We start from the raw sequence: 26,320 nt of genomic DNA on the forward strand, positions 1-26,320 counted from the left end.
AGCTAAGTGCATTATATGTGGGAGAGGTAGGGGATGGGAAAAACAGACAAGCCAGAAAATAATACATACAGAAAACTAAAGGGGATTTTCTTCATTCTCTTTTAGTTTTCTATATGTTTTGTTTACTGACCTGTCTGCTTTTCCTGCTTCCATATGTATAATGCACTTAGCTCTCAGCTCTTGTTAATGCTTGCCCGATGTTTTTTCAGTAATCTCTGTATTGCTTATTACCCTGTCTTCCACCTTTAAGCTTTCAAGTTTTCAAATCTCATCTGGTGCAGTCCCCAACAATTAGTTTATCCTACTGATCTGCCTGTAAGTCTCCCTTGACCCATGGCTCTGGGTGACTTTCCCATAACTCTTCACAAGTAATACATTGTGACTAGATCCAAACTCTTGATGGTTTAGGCCAACTGTCACACAAGGTAGTGGTTCATACCATTAAATTTTTTCATGAGATGGCTGATCAAGATGATCAGTACACTCAAGACTTCTGAAGCCTGTTCTGTTGTTGCAAATAGAATATGGAAGTGCAATCAAAAAAGTTCTTGAAAATATGAATTTCTAATTTGTGGCATTCAAAAGGACTAAAATGTGTATATTCACGAACATAAAGATAGTAGTACAACAGTTACGTGGGATAGTGGGTATATTTAACCATTAGGTTAGAAGAAAGCAGGTGCCTACATCTGGAGGTGAGGGGGGGGGGGGTTGGGGAGGGGGGGGGGGGGAAGAAAAGAAGAAAAAGGAGACTAATATATACTACATACGAGATAAGTGCAACCCTGATTGAGATTCACATAGCGGTTGTAAAGATAATTTTGTGAAATAATGATACGATGAAAAACCAGAGAAGAAGAAGTAGTGCAGTAGTCACTAATATACGGAATTTTATTACTATAAGAAGAAGACAGAAGGAGTGAAACCAAACATAATTAATTAAAACATGAGAATTATTTGTGATGACTGGCACTACAGAGTCAATGAGGTACTCTAAGCTGCTGTGTAATTGTCACTTTTGAATTGCAGAAAGCGCAGAATGAAGGAAATAATACAGTGAGTAATGGAAGAAAATGCTATTTCAAGGAAAGCAGCACTAAGTAATATGTGGTAAAGTAGAGTTGATGTACAAGGCATGTGTCACTGAAATTTACAGTCCGATTTGATGGATTAGAATGGTTTAGGGTTGATCCTCCACTCTTAAATGTCAATATATGTTTCTGTTACTGTCACAGTCTGTTTAAAATCTAGATAAACAGACAGCTGACTACGGGTTTTCAGGCTGGCAACACGTGTGTCAAAAATTCACGCAAGATTTGAATTCTGCGCCAATGGCTGGGGGGCATAATAGGTAGGGTTATTAATCATTGTGCTCTACCAAAAGAGCAATATTTTAAAAATAATGAAGGTCTGGCAGCTATGATTCAAAATTTTCATACAAAGTATGATCAGAATAGTGATCAAACTTCATCAACCGTGAAGATATTAATTAAAAAACTTAGGGAGTCTGGATCAATTAGTGACCTTAAACACTCTGGCAATCCTTCAAACAGATGTTCATGAGAGTGTGGCTGTGAGTCCAGGATCATCAATCAGGCACCATGGTTAAGACTCGGACATTTTGAGAAACTCTACAGCATATTATCTTGAAAGATTTGCATCTAGTGTAGTGTAACATGGGTTATCTGTGAGAATGACCTTTGTTCCACTGAGGATGCTCATGCTGGTGAAAGATTATAAACATTTTATGCAGTGGAAAAAATCCACTGTGCATACCCCCATCTGTGCAGATGGTGTGTATGCAATGACATAACACAGCAGAAGAAAGGCACAGCATGGTGAGTGCAGTCGCACTTGCTGGACATGGATGTTTAGGCCTTGATTAGCCCCAAGGTGTCATGAACACAGGGAAAAAGGACACACTACAATGTAAACACCCAAGACGAATCAAGACTGTAAATCTCAGACCTTTAAGTGAGTTTGATGCAATCAGATGTATTGATCGATGTGTGATTTACCAATATTTGGATCTTTCTTTGTATCTGATGTAATTAGTTGATACAATTCAGAAGATTATTGTTGAAGGCATGTTCATCATGTAGTGGGAGTAGTGAGACACACTTACAGTATCATCCTGCCTGGATACGAAGTCAAGAACAATAAGTTCATGCATGGCCATGGTATGGACTGTCTGGATACCAAGAACAAAACTCAAAGGTGACTGACCATATTGGAAGAACAATCAAAGGTAACGTAGACCAAATCACACTGATAGATCTGCCACGTGGTGTCACTTACTCATGGTGTCACAGGCTAGTTACCCCCCCCCCCCCCCCCCCACACACACACATACTGGAGGTATTACGCACTACATGGTTACAAAGTTCAACTGGCTTATGAACTGAATCCTACTGACCACGCACAGCAAACAGAATTTACTGAATTGATTACTTTACAAAAATAGGTGGATGCTGATTTTCTGAACAATATCATCTTCAGCGATGAGGCTCATTTTCATCTTAATGGTTTTCTTAATCAACAAAATTGTCATATTGGGGTTCAGAAAATCCATGAGTAACTGTTGAGAAACAAGTGCATCCACAATGTGTCACTGTTTGGTGTGGATTTTGGGCCTGAGGCCTCACCAGACCCAACTTCTCTGAAAGTGCAGCTGGTTGTGCAACAGCATGAAGCTTGTTACTATGGCAAGATAATTCAGTTTCTTATGCCTAAACTGCAAGATGGATGTGGATGATGTGTCATTTCAACAAGACAGAGGCACATGCCATACAGTCTGAGAAACAATTCATTTACTCCACGAGTCATTTCCTGATCATATAATTTCCCTGTTTTGGTGATCAGAATTGGCTGCCCAGATCAAGTGATTTAACACCTTTTGATTTTTTTCTCTGGAGTGTTTTGAAGTCTAAGTTTTATGGCAACAAGCTCATGAGTTCCATGACTTGAAGGAGGAAATCGAGAGCTGTATCGACTAAATTCAACCACATTTATTCTGAAAGGGCATGGAAAATTTCACTGAAAATGTATGTGCCAGCAGTGCCTTGGAGACTGTTTACCTAATATGCTACCCAATTCATAACCCTGTAATGTGTATTTTACTAATCAATAAAAAATTACTATTTTTAATAATAAAGCTGTGTTCCCTATCAAAATACTTCTTGCATGAATTCTGTGACACCCATTGGATACCAACTAACCATGATATGAAACATATGTGCTCTGCAAAGTAGCTCAACTTAAAACCAGCATTGACAAGAGCTGGACAAATGACACGGAATAAACACTGAAAGAAGTGGACGGCAAGCTTTTATTGAAATAATTGCCTTAACTGTACTGTTTCTTACGAGGAAGTGATAAACCTTCAAGGTATAGCAATAAAGAATACAGTGATAAATTATACAAAGTAAACAATCAGGATTCATTAAAGGAAATGTCTCAATTTAGAGCATGCACTTCAAATTACATTACATCAGTTTCAAAATTGGCATTAAATAATAATATAATTATTATATCCTGTAGGTATGTACTAGAAAATGTAGTTTAGTAGTAGTGGTGGTGGTGGTAGTGATGATTGCAGAAGTCAGTCCCACTAAAGTATCACATTTGTAATTACATTTGTGAATACTAAAAATTTCAGTCAATCAGTTAAGGATTTTTTTTCTCTAGTTTTATCTGTTTTCACAAAATAGGGTGAAAAGTATCCTACACATGATTTCTTGCTAGATTGTCAATTAGATATTCAGGATATGCATGGACAGGAATACGAAGAGGGACATTCCAAGACCAGATTTAATATGATATTTGGTATCAACACCAATACCTAAAATTGTCCTGATACCCTGATGTTGGGGCGAAAGTGTAAATACTGACAGAATCACAAGGTATAGATTTCTCATGCACTTTTAAGTGTTTCTTGAACAGAAAAGGATTTAATTAGAATAGAAGACAAAATATGGAAATTAAGCTGTATTTTTTTGAATCAGCTTGAGTATACAACCAATACTTGAACCACTTTTCCAAAGCAGTGTGTACACATTTGATATTACTGGTATATGATGCAGAAATGTGATAAATTTATTATACACAACATGTGGTATAAGCCTACTACTGCATTACACAGATACGGCACACATTTCAATCATCAAACTAATAGTGAAAGATTCTCTCCAAAATCTTATGGTACTTCTGGTTTTGATACTCTAATATTTTTTACAATAGTTTGAAATTATCAAATACTTGGTATTGATAGCAATAGGCACTGAAACAAAAGTTGCATTATATCAGGTACTATTAAAATGGCTCAAAGCAAATCATTATTAATGATAACATGCCATGAAGATATTTTTTCTGTGCTTCATAAATGAGTCATGCAAAGGGAAACACTTCATTGGAGTTTACAGAGTATGGATTTGGAGTAAATGCAGATGTAACATCAGTGTGTTCCTAAGTATGAATGGCTTATAGACAAAAATTGGAAACACAAATCCCACTTCTTTTTCCATACATACCATTCATTTAAATCTAAGTGAATGGTGTGGTCAATGGTACATTTAAAAGAGTCAACTACTTCATGATTATAAAAGACTTCTAAAGTTTTTCAGAATCTTCAAAAATATGTTACCAGTTGACTTTAAAACTTTTAAGTACCAGTGATTATAAACAATGTGACCTCTGAGATTAAGTGAAGTTGTGAATAGTTTAAATGACATAACAGACAAAAATTTTGGACAACAAAAACAAAACAAAGAGCTCAATGTTAATTGTAACAAACAGTATCTTTTAAGATCATTTGCTCTATCATTATATGGAATGATATTCCTTTAGGCACTGATGATTTAAGTAAAAAAGATGTAATGTCACAAGTAATAAGTAAATGAATGTCTAAGTTCTGAGCATGTGTGTTTGTTAAAATTCTGACTGCAGTCAGTTCTGAACAGGCATTTTATAAATATAGCAGTGATACTGATAGCTTTGAATTCTTCAATGAGCTGATGACAGAGATGAGTAACTGAAAATGGACTAGACCTTTTGAAATAAATTTCCTTACATGCTTACTGAACTGAGATTCCTCCGGACAGTTTTGTGCTGTTAAGCACTAAATGAGAACTAGAGAACAGTCAAGAAAGGACATTCCTCATTATTTAACTGGCTTGATTTTTGGACCAACGTGGGTTCATAAACAATGTATTTGCATAAATAAAATAAAGTTAAATTTCCTTTAATGTCACTGATGACTGTAGTTGCTACTCCTATCAATAGCATAACTAACCATTGGGTAATGCCTCAGAAACTAGCACACATTCTGTTTTGTCTGTGTGCTTCACACACACACACTTTACAGTAGTTAATAGTGAAATCACTGATTTTAAGCAATTATGTTACACATAAGTATACCCACAGTTCCATCAATAATGTGGCTCTTGTCCAAACTATAAATTTTTTTTATAAAATGTAAAAGATTATGGCAGTTTTCATTTACCTTAATTGGTATTAACTTTAATCTGGCAACTGCTAAAACATGCACACAATTATTTAAGCAGTATAACCATTTCTAAAACTAGTATGGGTACCATAAGAATATCTTTCTCTGTTACTCTCATGGAAGTCTCATAATTGTAGGCTGCAATGTCTGGAATACATACAGTCAATGTGCTCCACTTCCTCGATATGTGAGTGACACAAATGGCCTATGAGCAACATCCCTTCTATGACATACCATTCTGACCTCCCAGTTCGCGTACCATCCACATGTTTTTGGACAGTTTCTTTTTCTCTCTTTGCTGAACGACTTCTGGGTGTGTGTCTCTTCGTCTTCTGTTTTGAAACCAATAGTCAACATTCTGTCGACAAGGAACTGCTTCACTGGGGTTCATAGAAGCTAGAAAGTTTGCATATTCTATCATAGTTTGACCACTGGGATAGCGTTCTGCATTATACCACTCTTCAAGTTTCCGTAATTGATCAGGATTCCACATAACACGGTGACGAAATGGACGACCAGTGAGACTAAAGGAAGCACTTGGAGTCTGAAGTAATGGTGAACTCTGACTGTTGCCTGAAAAGTTAAAATTTGCATACAGATAAACTGTTACAAAAAATGCACTGACTCCATTAGAAATTAAAGCATTTTGAAAATAATAATAATACTTTATTCATCATCGAATGATTAATTACATATGTACAAAACAGCAAAGGCTGAGCACGTGCCCACACACACACACACACACACACACACACACACACACACACACACACACACACACACACACACACACACACAATATTCTGCACTACACTGTGGTGGCCGTACACACAATGCTGGGATTGCAGTTCAGCTAGTATGTTGGGGTGAGAGGTTGTGTCAGGTGGGTAGAAGTGGGAAGTGGTGGAGAGAGAGAGATTTACTGGATTGATAAGATTACACATAAAAGGTCTGCTACTATTAATATATTGTTTTGAAAACATCTCTTGTTCTGCCTGTCACTATGATATTCAACTAATGCCTAGAAAGGGTTTTGTTGAAGCAATAGTTTAAACTGAAACTTAAATCTTCACTGTTGGAAGTCAACTATACTTGGCATGCAATGACTGATTTTAGTCCCACACACTGTGGACTCTCTTCATGCAGCGCTGTTCTCCAGCTGCTGCTGTATTTTTTTCTTTATTTCTAGTATTATACTGATGCAAATCAGAACAGACATTAGGGTATAGTCTTAACAAGCAATATATCTTTTAGAATATATATGTTCATTATGGTCAGCATTCCAGTTTTTGGAAATACGTTACAGTATGATTTCTTATATTTAGCTTCACATCAGTTTGTGGATCCAACTATTTCTCCCACTCTTCCTTTACCTAGGGACTAGTCCACACAGCTCTCCACCTTACATAATTATATTTACTATTCCAGAAACACCTTTTCATGACTTTCAGTTTTTAGTAATACCACGGTCAACAGTGCCATCAGTTAAAGAGTTTAAAAAAATACTGGAATTGTAAAAACGGTCAACCATTAGACCACGTAGACATGTTAAAAGTAGACAACATAAATGAAATGGAGTGACAACTACTTTTATGAGGTAAGTATTAAACTTAAATAAAGAATGAGTGAATAACAAAGACCTCACTAAAAACCAACACTTGATGAAAAAAAAGTCGTTACACATACTCTGCACAATGAAATAAGTTTAACAGAAAAGTTCTATGACTACAGACAGACACAGTTCTAATGAAGTGACAAGTTTAGATTCACTTACGCTACCCACCAATCTTTTATTATATGCATTTCCTGGTATCTATTAAACAATGAAATTCAATAAAAACTTAATGTGTTAGTATCAGGTCATGCAAAAAGTGATTCACTTAGACATGTGAATGCAGTGTGTCTCACTTCTGCTGCAAATTTAATTTTTATTTACTTGTGTAGTCTATGTGTAGTGTAACCATGGACACACTATCAATTGTTAGTTTATTGCACTGTTGCCAAGATATACAACTATTAAAAATTGTTTCCTCCTGCAACTGAGCTACATTTCATTTGATCACTGCAAAACGTACTAGTCATTTAGTGGTCAAACTTAATCGGCTGGAGCTGAATTAAGTCATTACTTTCTATGAAAAACTGAAAGAACAGCATCATAGAAGTTCATGCCTTTTGCCACCATAGGTGTTTTTAGTAAAATTTCTTGCAAACACCACCAATAAAAATCGTTCTGACGCCAAGGTTCTTTCTGATTGTGCTCATTAACAGTTCAGTTTTCTTGCAGACTTATTACTTGCTAGTCTTCAGCATTAGTTTTCTTGACAGTTTTTGTTTATGTCTGTTCTGATTATTTTTCTTTATATTTTGACTATTCTGTCTATTTTTGCAGTATTAATTTTTTTCAGAATGGTTTCACTGGCACATGTAGTTTTTGGCTGTGTAACAGTTTTAATTTTGTGGCTATTTCAGATTCTGTTGTTATTTTATGTACTCTTGGTAATATGCTTTGTCAGTTGGATTATTCTATTGTGCCATGTAGGTATTTTGTTGAGGTCACATTCAAATTTTTCAATGATTTTGACTTCCCCTTCTACTGTGATTTTGTTTACTAGTGGTAGGTTGACAGTTAACATAATTCCTGTTTTCGTAAGAACATTCTGAGGCCTATTTTCTATAGTGAACAAACATCTTCTCAGGTTTCCTGAATTGTTGGACATGAGAGCAAGGTCATCAGTGAATTTTGGGAAGTTTATAAATATATGTTAACTTTGGATGTTCCAATTTTGATGATCTTTGGGATAGCATTGTAGAAGTTTCTCACAATCCAGTCCAGTGTGCAGTTTAACACCAATGGTGCAAGCAGTGTATGTCAAAAGCTGTTTTTAGGACAAATGACTAACAATTCTACTCTGAATTTTATTTTAGCTTTCTTGTTGTTCAGGTGTGTTCTATCAGTTTAACTAATTATTTTGGTCAAGTGCAAAATTTCTGAAGATTTTTCAATACTAAAGGTCTATGAATAGTCATATGACTTCTCAAAATCTACAAAGGTTAGTACAAATGACCTGCATTGTTTCCTATAATATTCCATGACTAATTTTAAAATGAAAATTTACAAAGTTTATTACAAGCAACTTGTTTTGTGTCATATAATATTTCAAGGCTAATTTTAAAATTACACTTTGTTTTGCATAGTTTTTCTACAGTCTGAAGCTTCCCTGGTATTCATTTACTTAAAATTATGAGTGAGGTTCACAGACATACATCCTGCAGGTATTGGCTGCGAATATTAACCACAGCCTCCCAGTACATTTATTAACTTATGAAATTTGATATAAATAATTCAGCCGAGTATAAGAGTAACAAAGATATTCACAAGTACAACACTAGAAGGAAAAATGATCTGCATAACTCTTTAATGAAGGTAGCTTTGGGACAGAAAGGGACAAAATATGCAGGAGTGTTTTCAAGTGAAGATTAAAGATGTTGCTCCATAACAGCTCTTTCTATGCCACAGAGGAATTATTGAATAGAAATAATAAGTCAATTGCACAGAAAAACCTGCAAATGACCAATGACCAGCAGTAGTCTTATACACATTTTTTCATGATATATACAGCGATTATGATCTATTGAACACCTAACTAAATAACAAAGTTTTGTTCTACGTGTTGTGCAATTCTACCATACAGAATTCTGAGGAAAAGTTTGTAAGTATGACCCAAGAACAAATAACCATGAAATAATTACAATAGTTATGATAAAAATTCTTTTACTGTTGGCATACTATACATAGTGCTGATTTATTTGATAATTAAAAAACTTATGTCGCATGCCAAGAATTCATATTGGACACCTGCCTTTTGTGGACAGTGACCTCCAAATTCCATTATCCATGTGTGCCACATGGTTGATAGAAATGAAGAGAATGCACTGGCAAGTTGTACCTTGGAAACAAAGGCCACTGACGGTTCTCAATGGGAACGTGCGAGTACCTCCCTTAGGGTTCCTTTCTTCTAATGTTAAAAAGACAACATAAGAGGAGGGAAAGGATCAAACAGAAAGGCGTAGATAGAAGGTGGAGGAAGAAATCATTTACAACCTAAATATCAGAGATGAATAGGATACACAAGAGGAATTTGAAGAAAAATAAAATTCTGTTAGTGGAAGGTTAAAGATAATTCTCCATAAATATCATTAAATAACTGGATCATCCACATTGAAGACCTGATCTCTTGGTAATTATGTAAAAAGAGAGTATTTCCCCCATTTGTTTTTGATGAAGACTAATCCTCCTATAATTTAGCGGGAAGTTACATGGTCTTATCTACTGTGCACACACAATTTTGCCAGCAAGAACACAGCCAGCCCATTCCTTCCATTACTGCTATCAAAGTTTCATGAAATTGTTGTTGACTGGACACTACTTGACTTAATGAGGAGACATGTTGCTACTAAGAACAATCTCACTGGAGCATATGTAAGATTTGCACATACATAATGCTGAACCATATGAACCAAACTCACTAGAAAACACACTCACAAAAAGTCAATACAAAATTTCAACAACCATATTTCAGTGAGGAATATTTTGCAACGCTTGTGGAATGATTGCAGAGTAATCATGAAGTACAGATTAATTAAAAATATACCACAGTATGTAAGAAGACACTTATTACATGTCCATTACATGTTCGGCTATCAACCATTATTTACCACACATTTCACAGTGATGTGGAAAGCACTAGTGCAGATTATATCATACCTTGATTGTACAGGAAACAACCAGGTGAGTTCAACTTGCTCTGAGGTAAAGATGTTATGAGTTCGCCAATTCCTTTTAGAGAATTCATCTAAAAATGTGAGATGAAGACAAATTGTCAAGTTAGACATAATACACAGGAACAAACACATGTTAAAACATTGCAAGTAATACACTATGTGATCAAAAGTATCCAGACACCGCCCAAAAACATACGTTTTTCATATTAAATGCATTGCGCTGCCACCTACTGCCAGGTACTCCATATCAGCGACCTCAATAGTCATTAGACATCTTGAGAGAGCAGAATAGAGTGCTCCATGGAACTCACGGACTTTGAACATGGTCAGGTGATTGGGTGTCACTTGTATCTTATGTCTGTACACGAGATTTACACACTCCTAAACATTCCTAGGTCCACTGTACAACACAAAAGCATACAGGCCGACCTCGTCTGTTGACTGACAGAGACTGCTGACAGTTGAAGATGGTCGTAAAGTGTAATAGGCAGACATCTATCCAGAACATCACACATAAATTTCAAACTGCTTCATGATCCACTGCAAGTACTATGACAAAGAAAACTCGGATTTCATGGTCGAGCAGCTGCTCATAAGCCACACATCATGCCGGTAAATGCCAAACGACGCCTCGCTTGTTGTAAGGAGTGTAAACATTGGATGACTGAACAGGTGTTGGTTGGTTGGTTTAAAAGGGGAGGGGGGAGGGGAGGGAACAAACTGTGAGGTCATCGGTTCCTTGTTCCCAGTAGAACAATTATCCAATTATCCAAGGGAAAGAAGAAAACAAAGAAGACCTACGGCACAATAGTAGGAGAAAGGAAGAACCAAAAGAATGACAGAAGGATAACACACACTACCATGGACAAAACAGGACAAGAAAACCATAGAGAGATGCAAGAAATAGGGAGAAGAGATTAAAAACAAGAAAGCAAATGACCATGGCTGGCTGACCATGAGAATAAAAAAGGAGCAGCCAGCCACTCTGCAACACACTAAAATCTCCACCCTAAAAGCCTTAGGGTGGAGGACTCAGAGGAACAAAGGACATGTGCTAAAACTTAGATCAAATGATAGAACCCACCCTCACAAATAAAACGTAAAACTAAAGCTGCTGTTGAGGCATTGTCACCCAACACCGAAGGTAGGGTGCTGGGAAAGTTAAAAGTCCGCTGCAGAGTGGCCAAAAGTGGGCAGTCCAGCAAGCGGTGGACAACTGTCATTTGGGAGCCACAGCGACACTGAGGTGGGTCCTCGCGACGGAGGAGGTAACCATGTGTGAGCCACGTATGGCCAATGCGGAGCCGACAAAGGACAACTGATTCCCTGCGAGAAGCCCACAGGGAAGACTTTCACACATTCGCAGTCTCCTTAATGACATGCAGTTTGTTGTGCATACTGTTATGCCACTCTGTCTCCCAAAGCCAAAAAACCTTGCGGCGTAAGGCAGAACGCACGTCAGTTTCGAGGTGCTCATCTCCAGGAGCGGTTTCCACATAGCCTGTTTGGCCAGCCAGTCAGCAAGTTCGTTGCCTGGGATTCCGATGTGTCCTGGGGTCCACACAAACACCACTGAACGACTGAACCGTTCCAGGGCAGAGACAGACTCCTGCATGATCACTACCAAAGGATGGTGAGAGTAGCACTGGTCGATAGGTTTAAGTTGCCCAGGGAGTCAGAACAGAGGGGAAACGACTCACCAGAACAGGAATGGATGTACTGTAGTGCACAAGATATTGCCACAAGCTCTGCAGTGAATACACTGCAGCTAGCGGGCAAGGAATGCAGGTCAATATGGCCTCTGCGGACACAGTCGAAGCCAACATTACCATCAGCCATCGAGCCTTCGGTGTAAACAACTTCACAGACCCAGAACACATCAAGAATAAAGAGGAAGTGACAGCGGAGAGCGGCAGGGTTATCGGAGTCCTTAGGGCCATGCAAAAGGTCCAGACGAAGCTTCAGCCGAGGTGTACACCATGGAGGTGTATGTGAATGGACCTCAAGTAGAGGTGTTAAAGGGAAGGACTCCAGTTCGGAGACAAGGGACTGCACGCGAACCGCAATCGAGAGCCCTGACCTGAGCCGCCGATGCGGGAGATGAACTGCTGCGGGTGGGAAAAGGAGATGGTAATTCAGAAGCTCAGGAGAACTACGAATGTGTGCAACATAACTGGTGAGTAATTGTGCATGTCGGATCCGCAATGGAGGAACTCCGGCCACCACCAGGACACTGGTCACCGGACTTGTTCTAAAAGCTCCCGTCGCTAGGTAAACACCACAGTGGTGCACTGGGTCGAGTAAACGCAACTCTGAGGGCACTGCCGAACTGAAAACCAGACTCCCATAGTCAAGGTGGGATTGAACAAGGGTTCTGTACAGCTGCAGCAGTGTAGAGACATCAAAAACCAGTCCTAAGAATCGATATGTCTCCACAACAGTGAGTGGATTGACATTAAGATAAAGTTCAGTTTCTGGATGAATGGTACAACGCTGACAGAAATGCATGACACACGACTTCGTAGCTGAAAACTGGAAGCCGTGGGCTAGGGCCCATGACTGCGCCTTGTGAATGGCTCCCTGTAGGCACCCCTCAGCAACTCCAGTACTGGAGGAGCAATTCGAAATGCAGAAGTCATCTGCATTCAAATAAGGGGAGACTGACAGCTCTACAGCTGCTGTTAGGCCATTAATGGCCACTAAAAATAGACACACTCAATACAGAGCCATGTGGGATTCTATTCTCCTGGATATGGGGGGAACTATGGGAGGCACCAACTTGGACATGGAAAGTATGGAGCGACAGGAAGTTTTAAATAAAAATCAGGAGTGGGCCCAGGAGACCCCACTCATACAATGTGGCAAGGATATGATGTACCAGGTCATGTTGTATGCTATATGTAAGTCAAAAAAGACGGCAACCAGATGTTGGCGCCTGGAAAAGGCTGATTGGATGGCAGACTCGGGGGACACAAGATTATCAGTGGTAGAGCGAACCTGGTAGAAGCCGCCCTGACATAGAGGCAGTAGGCCACCTAACTCCAGTACCCAATCCAACCGCCGACACACCATATGTTCCAGCAGTTTACAGAGAATGCTGGTAAGGCTGATTGGCCAATAGTTATCCACATCAAGCGGATTTTTACCAGGTTTTAGCACCGGAATGATGGTGCTCTCCAGCCATTGCGATGGAAAGACGCCGTCGCACCAGATCTGGTTGAAAATGATGAGGAGATATTGCTTGTAGTCAGACGACAGGTGTTTAATCATCTGACTGTGGATCCGATCCAGCCCAGGAGCTGTGTCAGGGCAATGTAAATGGGGCGTTATACGGTTCACTGTGACGTGTAGTGAACGAGAGGACTTTCCTTTCCATCCGCTGTTTGAGGGTGCGAAAGGCTGGGGGGTAGTTCTCCGACACAAGGCAAGAGCATAGTGCTCAGCAAACGTGTTTGCGTCATTAGAGAGTGTGCCACTGATGTTAATGCCAGGGACACCTGTTGGGGTCTGGTACCCAAAAAGACATCTAATCTTCCTCCAGACTTGGGAAGGTGAATGGTCGACACATACCTCTCCCAACACTCCTGTTTTCATTGTTTTATAAGCAGGTGAATGCGAGCACAGAGATGCTTAAAGGCTATTAGGTGCTGTAGAGAAGGGTGCCGCTTATGTCACTGTAGAGCTCGCCGACGCTCTTTCATTGCCTCAGCGACTTCCGGCGACTGCCAAGGGACTATCTTTCTCCGGGGGCACCCTAGAGAAAGAGGGATTGCGTTTTCACCGCAGAAAGTATCATTGTAGTGACCTGCTCAATCACAACATAGATGGAACCAAGTGAGGGAGATTCAACAGTGACAGCATAGTTGAAGGCTATCCAGTCTGCCTTGTTTCAAGGCCATCTGGGTAGACGTCCATGGACATGACGTCGGGGCAGTGACAGGAAGAAGGGGGAAGTGGTCACCACCACACAGACCGTCATGTGCTCTCCAGTGGATAGATTGGAGAAGTCCTGGGCTGCAAATTGATAAATCAATGGCCAAGTGACTACCATGAGCTATACTGAAATGTGTGGCGGCCCCAGTATTTAAGAGGCAGAGGTTGAGTTGGGACAGTAAATTTTTGACACCTCTGCCACGGCCAGTAAGCATCGTGCTACCCCACAAGGGGTTATGGGCGTTAAAATCTCCCAAAAGTAGGAAAGGTTGAGGGAGTTGATCAATCAGTGCAGCCAATATGTTCAGGGGTACCGCACCATCTGGAGGGAGATATAAGTTGCAGACAGTTATTTCCTGCGTCATTCATATCCTGGCAGCCACAGCTTCAAGAGGAGTTTGAAAGGGCGCAGGTTCATTACATACTGAGTTCAGGACATAAACGCAAACTTCACCTGACACTCTATTATATTCACTACGGTTCTTGTAATATCCCCTATAGCCACGAAGGGCAGAGGTCCGCATTGCCGGGAACCATGTTTCCCGGAGGGCAAAGCAGATGTGAAGCTTAACAGTTGCCGTAGCTCAGCCAGGCGGCGGAAAAAACCACTGCAATTCCACTGGAGGATGATGTGATCGTGACACTGGGAATGCATGAAACAATGAGGCAGTCTACACCTCAGGGTCACCTGCTGCCACTGACTTATTTCCTGAACAGGCTATATCCATTGCGTCTGAGGGTCTGGCGAGATCTAGGTCCTCAGTGGATGCCAGAATTTTCACCTCATCCTCAGACGCAGATCTTGTAGGCAGTGGTGGTGTGGGTGCCACCGCAATTCCCTTGGTCTTGGGAGCTCCTCTTTCTGGATTTCTCTCGCTGATCCTTGGGTTTCTCTGGCTGGGAGGGCTTCACTGATTCAGTTTCCGAGTCTGAGGATGATCGTGAAACCCTACAAACAGCTTCTTTTGGGCACTTCAGCCACTGTTGGGTGTCATCTTTCCCACTAGCAGAAAGCTGGGAGGAGAGTGACCCAAGGGACTCCTTCCTAGGGAGAGGAGCCGAAGAAGAATTATGCTTCTCCGACTGAGAATTGGGGACTGGTGTCCCAGATGGTTTGGGGGACAGTGCTCACGAGGTAGGTGGTGCGAGAGCAACTGGGAGGGAAGTGCCCTCACTATCAAGGGGGCAGATGTAGTCTTCCGGCTCTGAGAGCACTGGTGGCAACTGATATTCCTTGGACCCCGATGGATGCGCCGGATGAAATGAACTCCTCATTGCTCTAAGTCAGCATGTAGCTCATCATCAGACTGCAAAAGAAAGTCCCTGTGGAATATAATACCCTGGACCATATTTAAGCTCTTATGAGGTGTGTGATGGTAACGGAAACAACCCCCAGCTTGTCACAAGTGAGTAATGCCCGTGACTGGGCAGAGGACGCCGTTTTTATCAAAACTGACCCTGACTGCATTGTGGACAAGCCCACCACTTTCCCAAACTTGTCCTCTAAATTCTCTACAAAAAACTGAGGCTTCATCGATACAAAGGAGTCTCCATCAGCTCTCGGGCGAATAAAGTTCGCTGCCATCCTTAGCCTGGCATTCCTCCCATGGTGTGGCCAAAGGAAGGGATCGATTTGGGATCATACTTCCTTGCATTGTACGGAGACTTGGAATGCTTAGAGACTGCTGGCGGTTGATCACCAGCAAGTGATGACGTGATAATTTTCATCGCGCGTCATCCCCCCTGACGCCACCCAATCCGACCAGGGGCCTTCCCGACAGGCACCATCCAGCTGCAACAAAGGCCACCTGGCATGATGGTCATTGCTGGGAGTCCTGATGACCTGGGTGACAGGCATCTACTCCTTGGCATATGCGGGGAGTTAAAGGCACAGGCACCAGCAGAGCGATCCATGTGTAGTCAGGGAGTTACAACCAACAACGTACATGATGGCCCCACCACAACGGGCTGGCTACAGTGTTGGATATGAGGTGCAATGAATTCCCTGTTCATCGTCAGTGCAGAAAACGACACTGCATAGTGGTTGGAGGAAAATGCACCCAGGAAGGTGTCCTCGCTCAAGAGATGGAGGATGAGCGGGACTGCAATGCCACGATGAGAAAGTGGGCTAAAGATCTCAATGCATGATGGACACGATGACCCATGTAAAGCGCCCTTTCCCAATTGGCTTGCTTTTCGGGAAAAATTTGAAAAATGGAGGTCAAACCTTACAGGGGACCATCACATAAAGGCCGAAAGGTGTGAGACTCCTTCTAGTCGCCTCTTATGACAGGCAGGAATACCTCGGGCCTATTCTAGCCCCCGGGCCTGCAGGGGGCGATTGAACAGTGGAAAAACGTTGTGTTGAGTGATGAATTATGGTACACAATGTGGCGACCCGATGGCAGGGTGTGGGTATGGCGAATGCCCGGTAAACGTCATCTGTCAGCATGTGTTCTGCCAACAGTAAAATTCAGAAGCAGTGGTGTTATGGTGTAGTTGTGTTTTTCATGGAGAGGGCTTGCATCCCTTGTTGTTCTGCATGGCACTATCACAGCACAGGCCTACATGGATGTTTTAAGCACCTTCTTGCTTCCCAATGTTGAAGAGTAATTTGGGGATAGTGACTGCATTTTTCAACACGATCGAGCATCTGTTCATAATGCACAGCCTGTAGCGGAGTGGTTACATGAAAATAACATCCCTGTAGTGGACTGGCCTGCACAGAGTCCTGACCGGAATCCTAGAGAACATCTTTGGGATGTTTTGAAATGCCGACTTCATGCCAGGCCTCAACAACCGACATTGATACCTCTTCTCAGTGCAGCACTCCATGAGGAATAGGCTGCCATTCCCCAAGAAACCTTCCAGCACCTGACTGAACGTATGCCTGCAAAATTGGAAGCTGTCATCAAGGCTAAGGGTTGGGCCAACACCATATTGAATTCCAGCATTACCGATGGAGGGTGCCACGAACTTTTAAGTCATTTTCAGCCAGGTGTCCGGAACTTTTGATCACATAGTGTATCTTGTAAAAATGTCATTTCCACGATGAAATCTGAGAGGAAGCTGAATGTAATACAGATAGTAATCTCCTGATACAACAATTGTGAAGGTCACCTCTTTTAAGTTTACAAAGCACCACAAGCTGGCATTATTAAGACATGACAATAACAGTCTTTTACAATTTGTCATTTGTTATTGTTAAAATAATGGATGCTTAGAATCTGACCAAGTAGTTTGTTTGCAGTGAGCATTTAAAAAACAGTGGGGTGAAAAAATGGAAACTTCACTTTAAAGTTTTCATGGTGCCTCATAACAGTTCACATAAAGGCCTAAGTGAACACCAATGCCTTTAATCATTTCGTTCAACCTGTGGTAACAAAACTCTCAAAAATAAAATAAAAAAGGCAATTTAAATTGGTTTGCAGGATTTCACCATTGTTCTGATTCCATCAGCAAAGAATTTTGCGAAGTTCAAGCTTCGTCAAGTGAGTTGACTAACTCACCTCCTGCATGAGTGTAACTATCTCATTAATTTTTAAGTAATTTAGTTAATTTGGAGAATGACTAAAGTACATGGCCAACAGAAAAATGGAAAAGACTGCTTAGAGAATTTACTGAAATTTGTTTTCTAATGTAAGTAAGATTTTTAAGAGCATGCAAATAAAAAGTGTTAACATAAACTAAAATTAGTGTTTTAATTTCTTTCTTCTAAAATCTACAGAAATACTCCCTTCTGAAAATATGTGGTTAATAATGCAGTCTGCAAGTACTGCTGTAGCAAAATATATTTTCTACAATAAAAATTATTTCCTACACTAATAATTTAGATTTTATTGAAAGTTGTATTTTACCTAGTCTTACAATTAACTGTAAAATTGCACGTTAGTTTACACTTGACAGTACATATTAAAAGGGCTAAAACACTATCTTTGAAAACTGTTATTTCTAAATATGTTAGCACTCTAAAAAATCTTAACACTTAATACTTACAATGTTACTTATTTCTTGCTGTTTTTGTGATTCTGGCTGTGGCTGGGGACTTGCACGCTCTGTTTTTATTTTCTTGGGAGCAGAAGCACCTTCTTTTTGTGTTTCTGTATTAGATTCAGAATCTGCATTGTCATTGGTACTTGTATCCTCTGGTGATATTGGTGCATCATCTGTATCCTTGTAAATAATGAGGAAAACAAATTTTATTAGAACTTTTCAGAAAGTAATCTTCTAGGCACTGACTCTCAATGTTATTTTAAACATGTGTATACAATCCACGATCAGCAATGAATCTGATTACGTTTTTTAATGGCAAAAGCTACATATGAATGAAAATTATCAAATGAAAAGAATGGAAACATCTGCTGTTACGAATGGTACATACATGATGACTGTTCAGGATATAAGTGGACAATAGAATGAACAACAGATAATTTTCATTTGGGAAGAGAGAGAGAGAGAGGAGAAACAATGTTTGGATAGGGATTAATGGACTAAAAATCAAAGTCAAATCCCTCTTTCAAGAGGTAGTTCATCTGGAGTTCGTGACAGCCGCCTGAAATTTTATCAGATCATGAAAGTAGGTAAGAGTGATAAAACCAAGGTATTAGAAGCAATATTGACGCCAGACTGAGAAATAGCTTATGAAGAAGTGTTAGTATATGGATCAGGCTAGTAAGTGGGTCAGAGCAGATGAGGGTTTTTCCAGGGCTCATTTGTAGCAGAAGAAACCCCACCCACTAACCTGATTAAGGGTTGAGACAGTTACGGGGTAAAGGATGCCTTCTAGCTAGGAGATTCACAACAGTGAAACTGAGAAAGCTAAAAATGTAATGAGCATCAGCTGGACCAACAGTAATAAAACATTTTGAGAGAAAATAGGTGAACAGGTGGGTGGGGCTCTGCATCCGACAGGGACCATACTTCCACACCCATCCCACCTTGGATCTGTTTTACTCAATGGTGCTATCCCTAAAATGGAAAATAGACTGTGGCAGAAAAAGGGGCTATCCACATCTAAAAGCAATTAAAACAAAGAAAAGGGGATGACTGGGACAGTTGGAAATGAAGGTAGGGATAAGATCTCCCAGACCTGGCATGTGGTAAAACACATCCCAATCCAAACGCCAAACCACCCAAGTCATGCCCCAAAAGTAGCTGAAAATCTTATACATGAAAATAAAATATACTTCCACTGAGAATCAGTTCAACCATGTATGAGTCATCTGCTGATACTAGAGACAAAGAATCCTGTAGACCATGTTCAGCATGGAGAGCCAAGAGGAGACACCATTATGCCAGGATGTGAGCTGCATTGTAAAGTTCTGCAACCAAAACATGAGAGCTGCTTGTTGCATAAGATAAAACTGTGGGCTAAACTGGTATGATCGATGTGGAAGTGACACAGGATGGTGGATTCCTTCCACGAGTAACTGTAGGAAAAGACCACGTGCCAGTATTCCCTTGATAATGCACAGATTATCAGAGAGGGTAATCGCCCACCATACTTTGTTCCATCTCTGAATGAGGAAAGGTCTTATTTGCATCCATTTGGGACCTCATATCAAATTTTGAGTGAGTAACATCATAGCAAATTTTGAGTGAATAATTATTTCTCTAGCCAGATTTGTCAGCTCTAACACCTGGAATACCCATACGACTTGTGACCCAGAAAAGACAACTGAGCAGGCTGTATAAATAACGTTAGAGAGAAAGGCCATGAACAGCAGATATCACAGGGTGGCAAGAGTAACACTGATCAGTAGCATGGAGACTGCTTACATAGGTCACTACAAATTAAAAATGGTTCAAATGGCTCTAAGCACTATGGGACTTAACATCAGAGGTCATCAGTCCCTTAGAACTTAGAACTACTTAAACCTAACTAACCTAAGGACATCACACACATCCATATCTGAGGCAGGGATCGAACCTGTGACCGTAGCAGTCACACGGTTCCGGACTGGAGTGCCTAGAACCGCTCAGCCACCGCGGCCAGCTTAAAAATTAAAACATGGTCGAGGGGAATCTATCTTATTAGCAAAACTCTTAATTTCCTAAAACAATAAATGCTCCCAGAAACAAATATTGATTCTGACTGGCGGAGATGTAGAAGCATATCCAATCATATCCATGGCTCTAGAGCTGCCAGTGAAAATGATGGTAGCTACTTGATACTCCCAACAAACAGATGTCCAAGGTTAAGAGGCAACAAACTTCAGGATCTTGATGAAAGACACACACACACACACACACACACACACACACACACACACAGCTGGCGTATGTTTGTGTGTGTGTGTTTCATCAACTTCATGAAGGCTACAGAACACTGTCGATTCGAAATGTTACAACCATGAAATAGATTGGTCCTACTTCGTGGTTTGATTATAAGAAAGGTGGGGTTTTTACTGGAAAACATGTGGAGCACATTTTGATGAGATTCAGGGGAGATCCTGCCTGGCAAAGGGAGTCAAGGCACATTTTAAGTAATTCTATCTGAAGGTGAACAGCAGGGAGTCGACGCTCCAGGTATGCAAAACGAATTGACAAGTTTGATTATTAGCAAATTGGTGGATAGTGACTATATAAGTGAGGAAGAGTTGGTGTCATTGAAACTGAGCAGAGAAAATCTCCCACTTCAGGACTAGAGTGGAGCAAGTGTTCAGTCTTACTCCATGATGACAGACTGGGTTCAAGAATTTCAGAGCTGAAGATGCCACTAAGCACCTGGCAACCACAGTCCCTTAGGATAAGACTACAGCCTAATGAATATGGAGGAAAGCAGTGTGATCTGCACCCCAAGAGGTGTGGGCAAGAAAGCAGAAACATAAAGCTTTCACATGCTGCTAGTCTTTAGTTCACAAAGACGGGGCATCTATGTCAGCTTTTTATAAAAGAGAACTTCCAAAAACTGGGACTGCGACAATGTCCAAGTGCTGGGTACCCAAGTGGAGTTCTGGGCCAGAATAGAATACAGTACAAAGACAGGGATGCATGGCTCGTGTTTCTCCCAGGACAGAAGTGGTTGGTTGGTTGGTTGGCTGGATGATAAAAGGGACCAAACTACTAGGTCATCAGCCCCTTTTTCTCGAACAAACAGGTGTATATGACTGTAGATCACAGAGCCTAGTGTGCAAAACCCAGGGGAAGAAAACCCCAAGGTCTACCAATGATCAATGAAGCAGAGATAAGGGACAAAAACAAGAAAGGAAGACAGAGGAAGAAAGGCAGGCAAGGTGCCCCATCTAGGGAGCAGCCAGAAGCCCCTGAAAGCAGAATGCAATGAGTGGACATACATCCCCAGCCCTCACCAATTACCGGATGTACTCCACTCAGAAATCGCCTACAAAAGACTAGCAACACGGGCAGTGCAAGAAAAGCACACAGAGACAAAAGATGAACAAGTTTAACATTGCATGTGAGAGGGGGGAAGAAGAGCAGGTTGGGTGAGGATGGGCTGGACCACCAAGCCCAGACAGTCACAGCCTGGTCTGAGCAGTGGAGGCAACACAACGTTCTGCCAACCCCTCAATGGACCGATACGGTTAAGTGGCCCCCATTAAAGAGTGTGGCAAAAGCCCCCTTAACGAATAAAATGCAAAACTTAGTCAGTTGCTGACGCATCGTCTCTTAACACCAGGGGTAGCGAGTCAGGGAGATTAAAGAGTCTGCCGCAGGGCGGCTAGGTTGGGACAGCCCAGCAAAATGGCAAACTGGAACCACAACAACAGTGGGGTGGGTCCTCGCACTGGAGAAGATGACCATGAGTCAACCAGGTACAGCAGATGCAGAACTGGCAAAGGACAGTGCAGTCATTGCCAGAGGCCTGCATGGACGGCCTCCACAGACTAGTAGCCTCTTTTATCACCTGTACTTTGCTTGACAGTAAGCCATTCCATTGTCCAAATTTCTGAAACTTGACATTGCAATACCGAGTGGAGGTCTGTATCCAGAATACCAATGTGAAGAGATGGTTTACTGGTAGCCAGTTTGGGCAGGCTATCAGCGAGTTCATTCCCCAGCACCCCGACATGGCCTGAGGTCCAGATGATCACAGAGCATCCACACTGTTCAAGGGGAAAGGGGAAATCCTGGATAGCAATGACCAAGGGATGGTGAGGATAACTGGTCAAGACCTTGCAAACTGCTTAAGGAGTCATTGCAGATGAGGAAGGATCCACCAGCGCAGGAACGGATATGCTCAAGAGCATGAGGGGTGGCTGCGAACTCCGCAGTGTATACATTACAGCCATCTGACAAGGAATGCAGTTCAGTATGTCCCATGTCAGTGTAAGCAAAGTGCATATGACAAGCAACCATTGAACCATCAGTATAGACTACTTCTGAACCCTGGGGTCTGTGGCTGAGGGATGCACCACAGAGGTGTATGTGTGTGGATTTAGACGAGAGGTGGAAACAACTGGAGGTCAGAGAGGACGAACTGGGTGCAGATTGCGATCATAATCCCTAATCCGGGCCACTGTTGTGGGAGATGGATTTCCTTGTTTGGAAAGATAAGATGGTAGTTTGGGTGTTTAGGGGAGTTGCGAATGTGAATAGCATAACTGACAAGCTGTTGTTGGAACCTGATCCGCAATGGGAAGACCCCAACGTCAACAAGTAAGCTGTTCACAGGGCTAATTCAAAATGCTCCCATTGCAAGTTGAGCCCCAAAGTGGTGTATTGGATCCAGTATCTGCAATGCTAAGGGTAATTCTGAACCATATGCCAGACTCCCATAATCATGACAGGACTGTATCAGCAATTTTTGTAAAGCTGCAGAAGGGTAGTATGATCTACACCCCAGCTGGTGTTACTCAGGCAGCAAAGTGTATTAAGTGCAGCCAGCACTTTCACTTAAGCTGGTGAAGATGAGAAATCCACACCAACAGAGAATCGAAGACCAGTCATAAAAAGTGATAAGGATAAGTCTCCACCACATTGAGTAGTTGGATGCTGAGGTAAAGTTCTGGTTGTGGGTGAATGGTACGATGTTGACGGAAGTGTGTGATGCAAGTCGTGGTGGCTGAAAACTGAAAGCCATTGGTGAGGACCCATGCCTTCACCTTTCGCATGGCGCCTTGCAGTCAATATTCAGCGACACGCACACTAGAGGGTCAACAGTAGAGGCAAAAGTCATCAGCCTACAAGGAGGGTGATACTGAGGACCCCACAGCTACTGCCAGACCACTGATGGCTACTCAGAGAGGGACACTCAGCGGAGTCCTGTGGAGCTTCATACCCTTGAACTCAACCTGCAATATACAGTATGACAGGAAGCTGTGGATAAAAATCAGGAGCAGAGCCCGGAGACCCCACTTGTGTAAGGTAGCAAGGATGTGATGTTGCCATGTGCTGTTGTAAAAGCCTTTTGCAAGTCGAAGAAGACGGCTACAAGGTGGTGCCGTTGGCCAAAACCTGTTTGGATGGCAGACTCCAGGTAAATAAAATCATTAGTAATGGCTAGGACATGATGCTGGCAGTCCACTGGTAGTGGCTTGATCATTTGATTGTGGATGCAGTCCAGCCCTGTGGCTGCATCAGGGCAACAGTTAGGACACTGATGAATTTCCAATTGCTGAATGGAGCACCGCATGGCTGCAGGTGGTGTGTAGTAAAAGATAATTGCTTTCGCTCCACCCATTGTTTCTCTGCAGGGTGCTTGCCCAGTTTCAGCACTGGGACAATGATGCTTTCTCACCACTGTGGTGGGAACTCACCCTTGCTCCCAATGCAGTTAAAGATGGCAAGGATATGATGCTGACACTCCACTGGTAGATGCTTGGTCATTTGGTTGTGGATGTGTCTGGCTCTGAGGCTGCATCAGGGCAGTGGGCTAAGATACTGATGAATTTCCACTCGCAGAATGGAGTGTTATATGGCTCCAGGTGGTAAAGATAATTGTTCTCACTCCACCCACTGTTTTAGAACATGAAAGGTAGGTTGATAATTCTCAGATGCTGAGGCTCAAGTATAATGCAGAGCAAAATGTTCAGCAATGGTGTCTGGGTCAGTGTATACAGTGCCATTCAAAGTAATACCTGGTACACCTGCACGTGTCTGGTATCCATAGAGATGTCTGATCTTACCCCAAAACTGAGAAAGAGAGGAACATAGTCCGATGGCTGAAAATGTACTGTTCCCTACATTTCTGTTTCCATTGTTTTAGGAGGTGGCGGACCCTGGTGCGGAGTCACTTAAAGGAAATGAGGTGCTCCATTGACGGGTGCTACTTATGGCATTGGAGAGTCCGCCTACGATCTCTAATGGCCTCTGCGATTTCTGATGACCATCAAGGTACTGTCTTCTGTTGGGGAGGGCACAAGGAACAGGGGATCACTGAATCAGCTACCAAAATAATGGCTGCAGTTGTATACTGGACCACCTCATTGAAATCTCAATGTGTTGCGAGAGCCAAGGGTGACAGCAGAGGCAAAAGCACCGCAGTGAGCACTATTGAGAGCCCATCTGGGCAGGCACTCAGGGGAGTGATGATGAGGGAGGGAAGCAGTGACTACCGCACAGGCCATCGTGGATTCTCCAGTGGATGAATGGGAGAAGGCAAGGGCTGCAAATGGAAAGGGAAATGGCTGAGAAAGTTCTGTGTGCCACACTGAAGTGTCTGGGGGTACCAGTATTCAAGAGGCAAAGGTCAAGTTGTGCCAGTAAGTTTTCAAGGTCTTTACCGTAGCCAGTGATCACGGTTCCATGCCACAAAGGGTTATAGGTGTTGAAATCACCCAAGATTAGAAAAGGTGGGGGGAGCTGTGAAACCAATGCAAACAATATGGTCTGAGATATGGCACCACTGGGAGGGAGATTAACACTTACTCGAACAGCCACAGCCTCCAAAGCTGTCTTAAGAGGCACGTTTGCTATATGGAGTGTCCAGAAAGTACGTACAAACTCCACCTGACACCCTGTCATGTCCAGTATGATTCTTATAATATCTCTGGTATCCACAAAGTGCTGGGGTCCATGGGAAACGAGGTCTCCTGAAGGGCAAAGAAAAACACTTAAAAGATGTTGTAGCCCAGCCAGGTGATGGAAAAAACTGCTACAAATCCACTGAAGAATAATGTTGTTGATGTACTGTGATGCCACGAAGGGACTAAGGAGGTAGGTTATGCTCTAAGATCAGCTGCTGCGACTGGTTAAGGGTTTATAGTATCCATATACATAGGTTCTGGGTCCTATTGTGTGGTGTGAACCAGGGCCTCAGGGGCTGCCAGAATCCGCACCTCAGCCAGGGGAATGGAACAGGCATGACCTGGTGGTGTGGGAGCCACTGGAATGTCCTCCTTCTTGGAGGATTTTCTTTTCTTGTCTTTCCTCTGCTTAGAGGGCTTCTATGAATCAGTTTCAGTTAAAGATGATGATCTCGAAGTCCTGCGACTAGCAGCCTGTGGCTCCTTCAGCCACTGGCTGGTGTCTGGATGAAGACTGATGGAATCCTTGGAAGGAAGTGATCCGAGGGTCCCCTTTCTGGCAAGAGAAGCCAGAGGAAGGTGATTCATATCTGTCTGGAAGGTGGAGACCAATGTCCCTGGTGAGTGGAAAGCCACTGATCCCAAAGTAAGTGCGGGGGAAGCAGCAAGAGGGGAGCCCCCAGCCATCAAAGGGGCAGGAATTGTTTGAGCTGACCTGAGGACCCACTGGAGGAGGAATAACAGGCGGGAGTACCATCGCCAAAGGGGGTGTAGTCGTGGCTCTAGCATATGACACTGTTGTACATGCTGGGTGCAACCGGTCATACTACTACTTGGCTGCTAGGTAAGTTAATTGGTCCAGAATCTTGTCTTCCTGTGTCTTCTTCTCTCTCTCCAGAAAACAGTGCATGGGTGAGCAGGAAGAATGCAGTGCAAAGACATGTTCCCAAATTTCAAGCACTTGAAGCACCACATGGGAGGCAGAACATATGGTCTCACATCACATTGGTTTCACATTGCATCGGTATACCATCATATTGACCTTCCAGGCAATGCATCACTCCCAAAGGCCAGAATGAAGACACTGGTAGCAAACCTATTGTTCTTTGGCCCCCTATGTACACGACAGACAAAGTATACAAAACTTGTCATCAGATTGTAAGAGCAGATCTCT

General features: G+C 42.1%; 1 protein-coding gene across 1 annotated transcript in view; it reads right to left on the minus strand.

Annotated features, from left to right (window-relative positions):
- Positions 1-5,616: 5,616 nt before the first annotated feature.
- The window catches only part of LOC126481321 (broad-complex core protein isoforms 1/2/3/4/5-like), an 85,545-nt gene continuing 64,841 nt past the window's right edge, over positions 5,617-26,320 (minus strand). Inside the window, exons 4-6 of the mRNA XM_050104984.1 lie at positions 18,215-18,391; positions 10,269-10,356; positions 5,617-6,076 (exon numbers count right to left, since the gene is read on the minus strand). Coding sequence (XP_049960941.1) covers positions 5,727-6,076; positions 10,269-10,356; positions 18,215-18,391 — 615 coding nt within the window. The 3' untranslated portion in view covers positions 5,617-5,726. The remainder of the gene's footprint in view (positions 6,077-10,268; positions 10,357-18,214; positions 18,392-26,320) is intronic.

This window comes from Schistocerca serialis, chromosome 5 (genome assembly GCF_023864345.2).
Source record: "Schistocerca serialis cubense isolate TAMUIC-IGC-003099 chromosome 5, iqSchSeri2.2, whole genome shotgun sequence".
NCBI lineage: Eukaryota > Metazoa > Arthropoda > Insecta > Orthoptera > Acrididae > Schistocerca > Schistocerca serialis.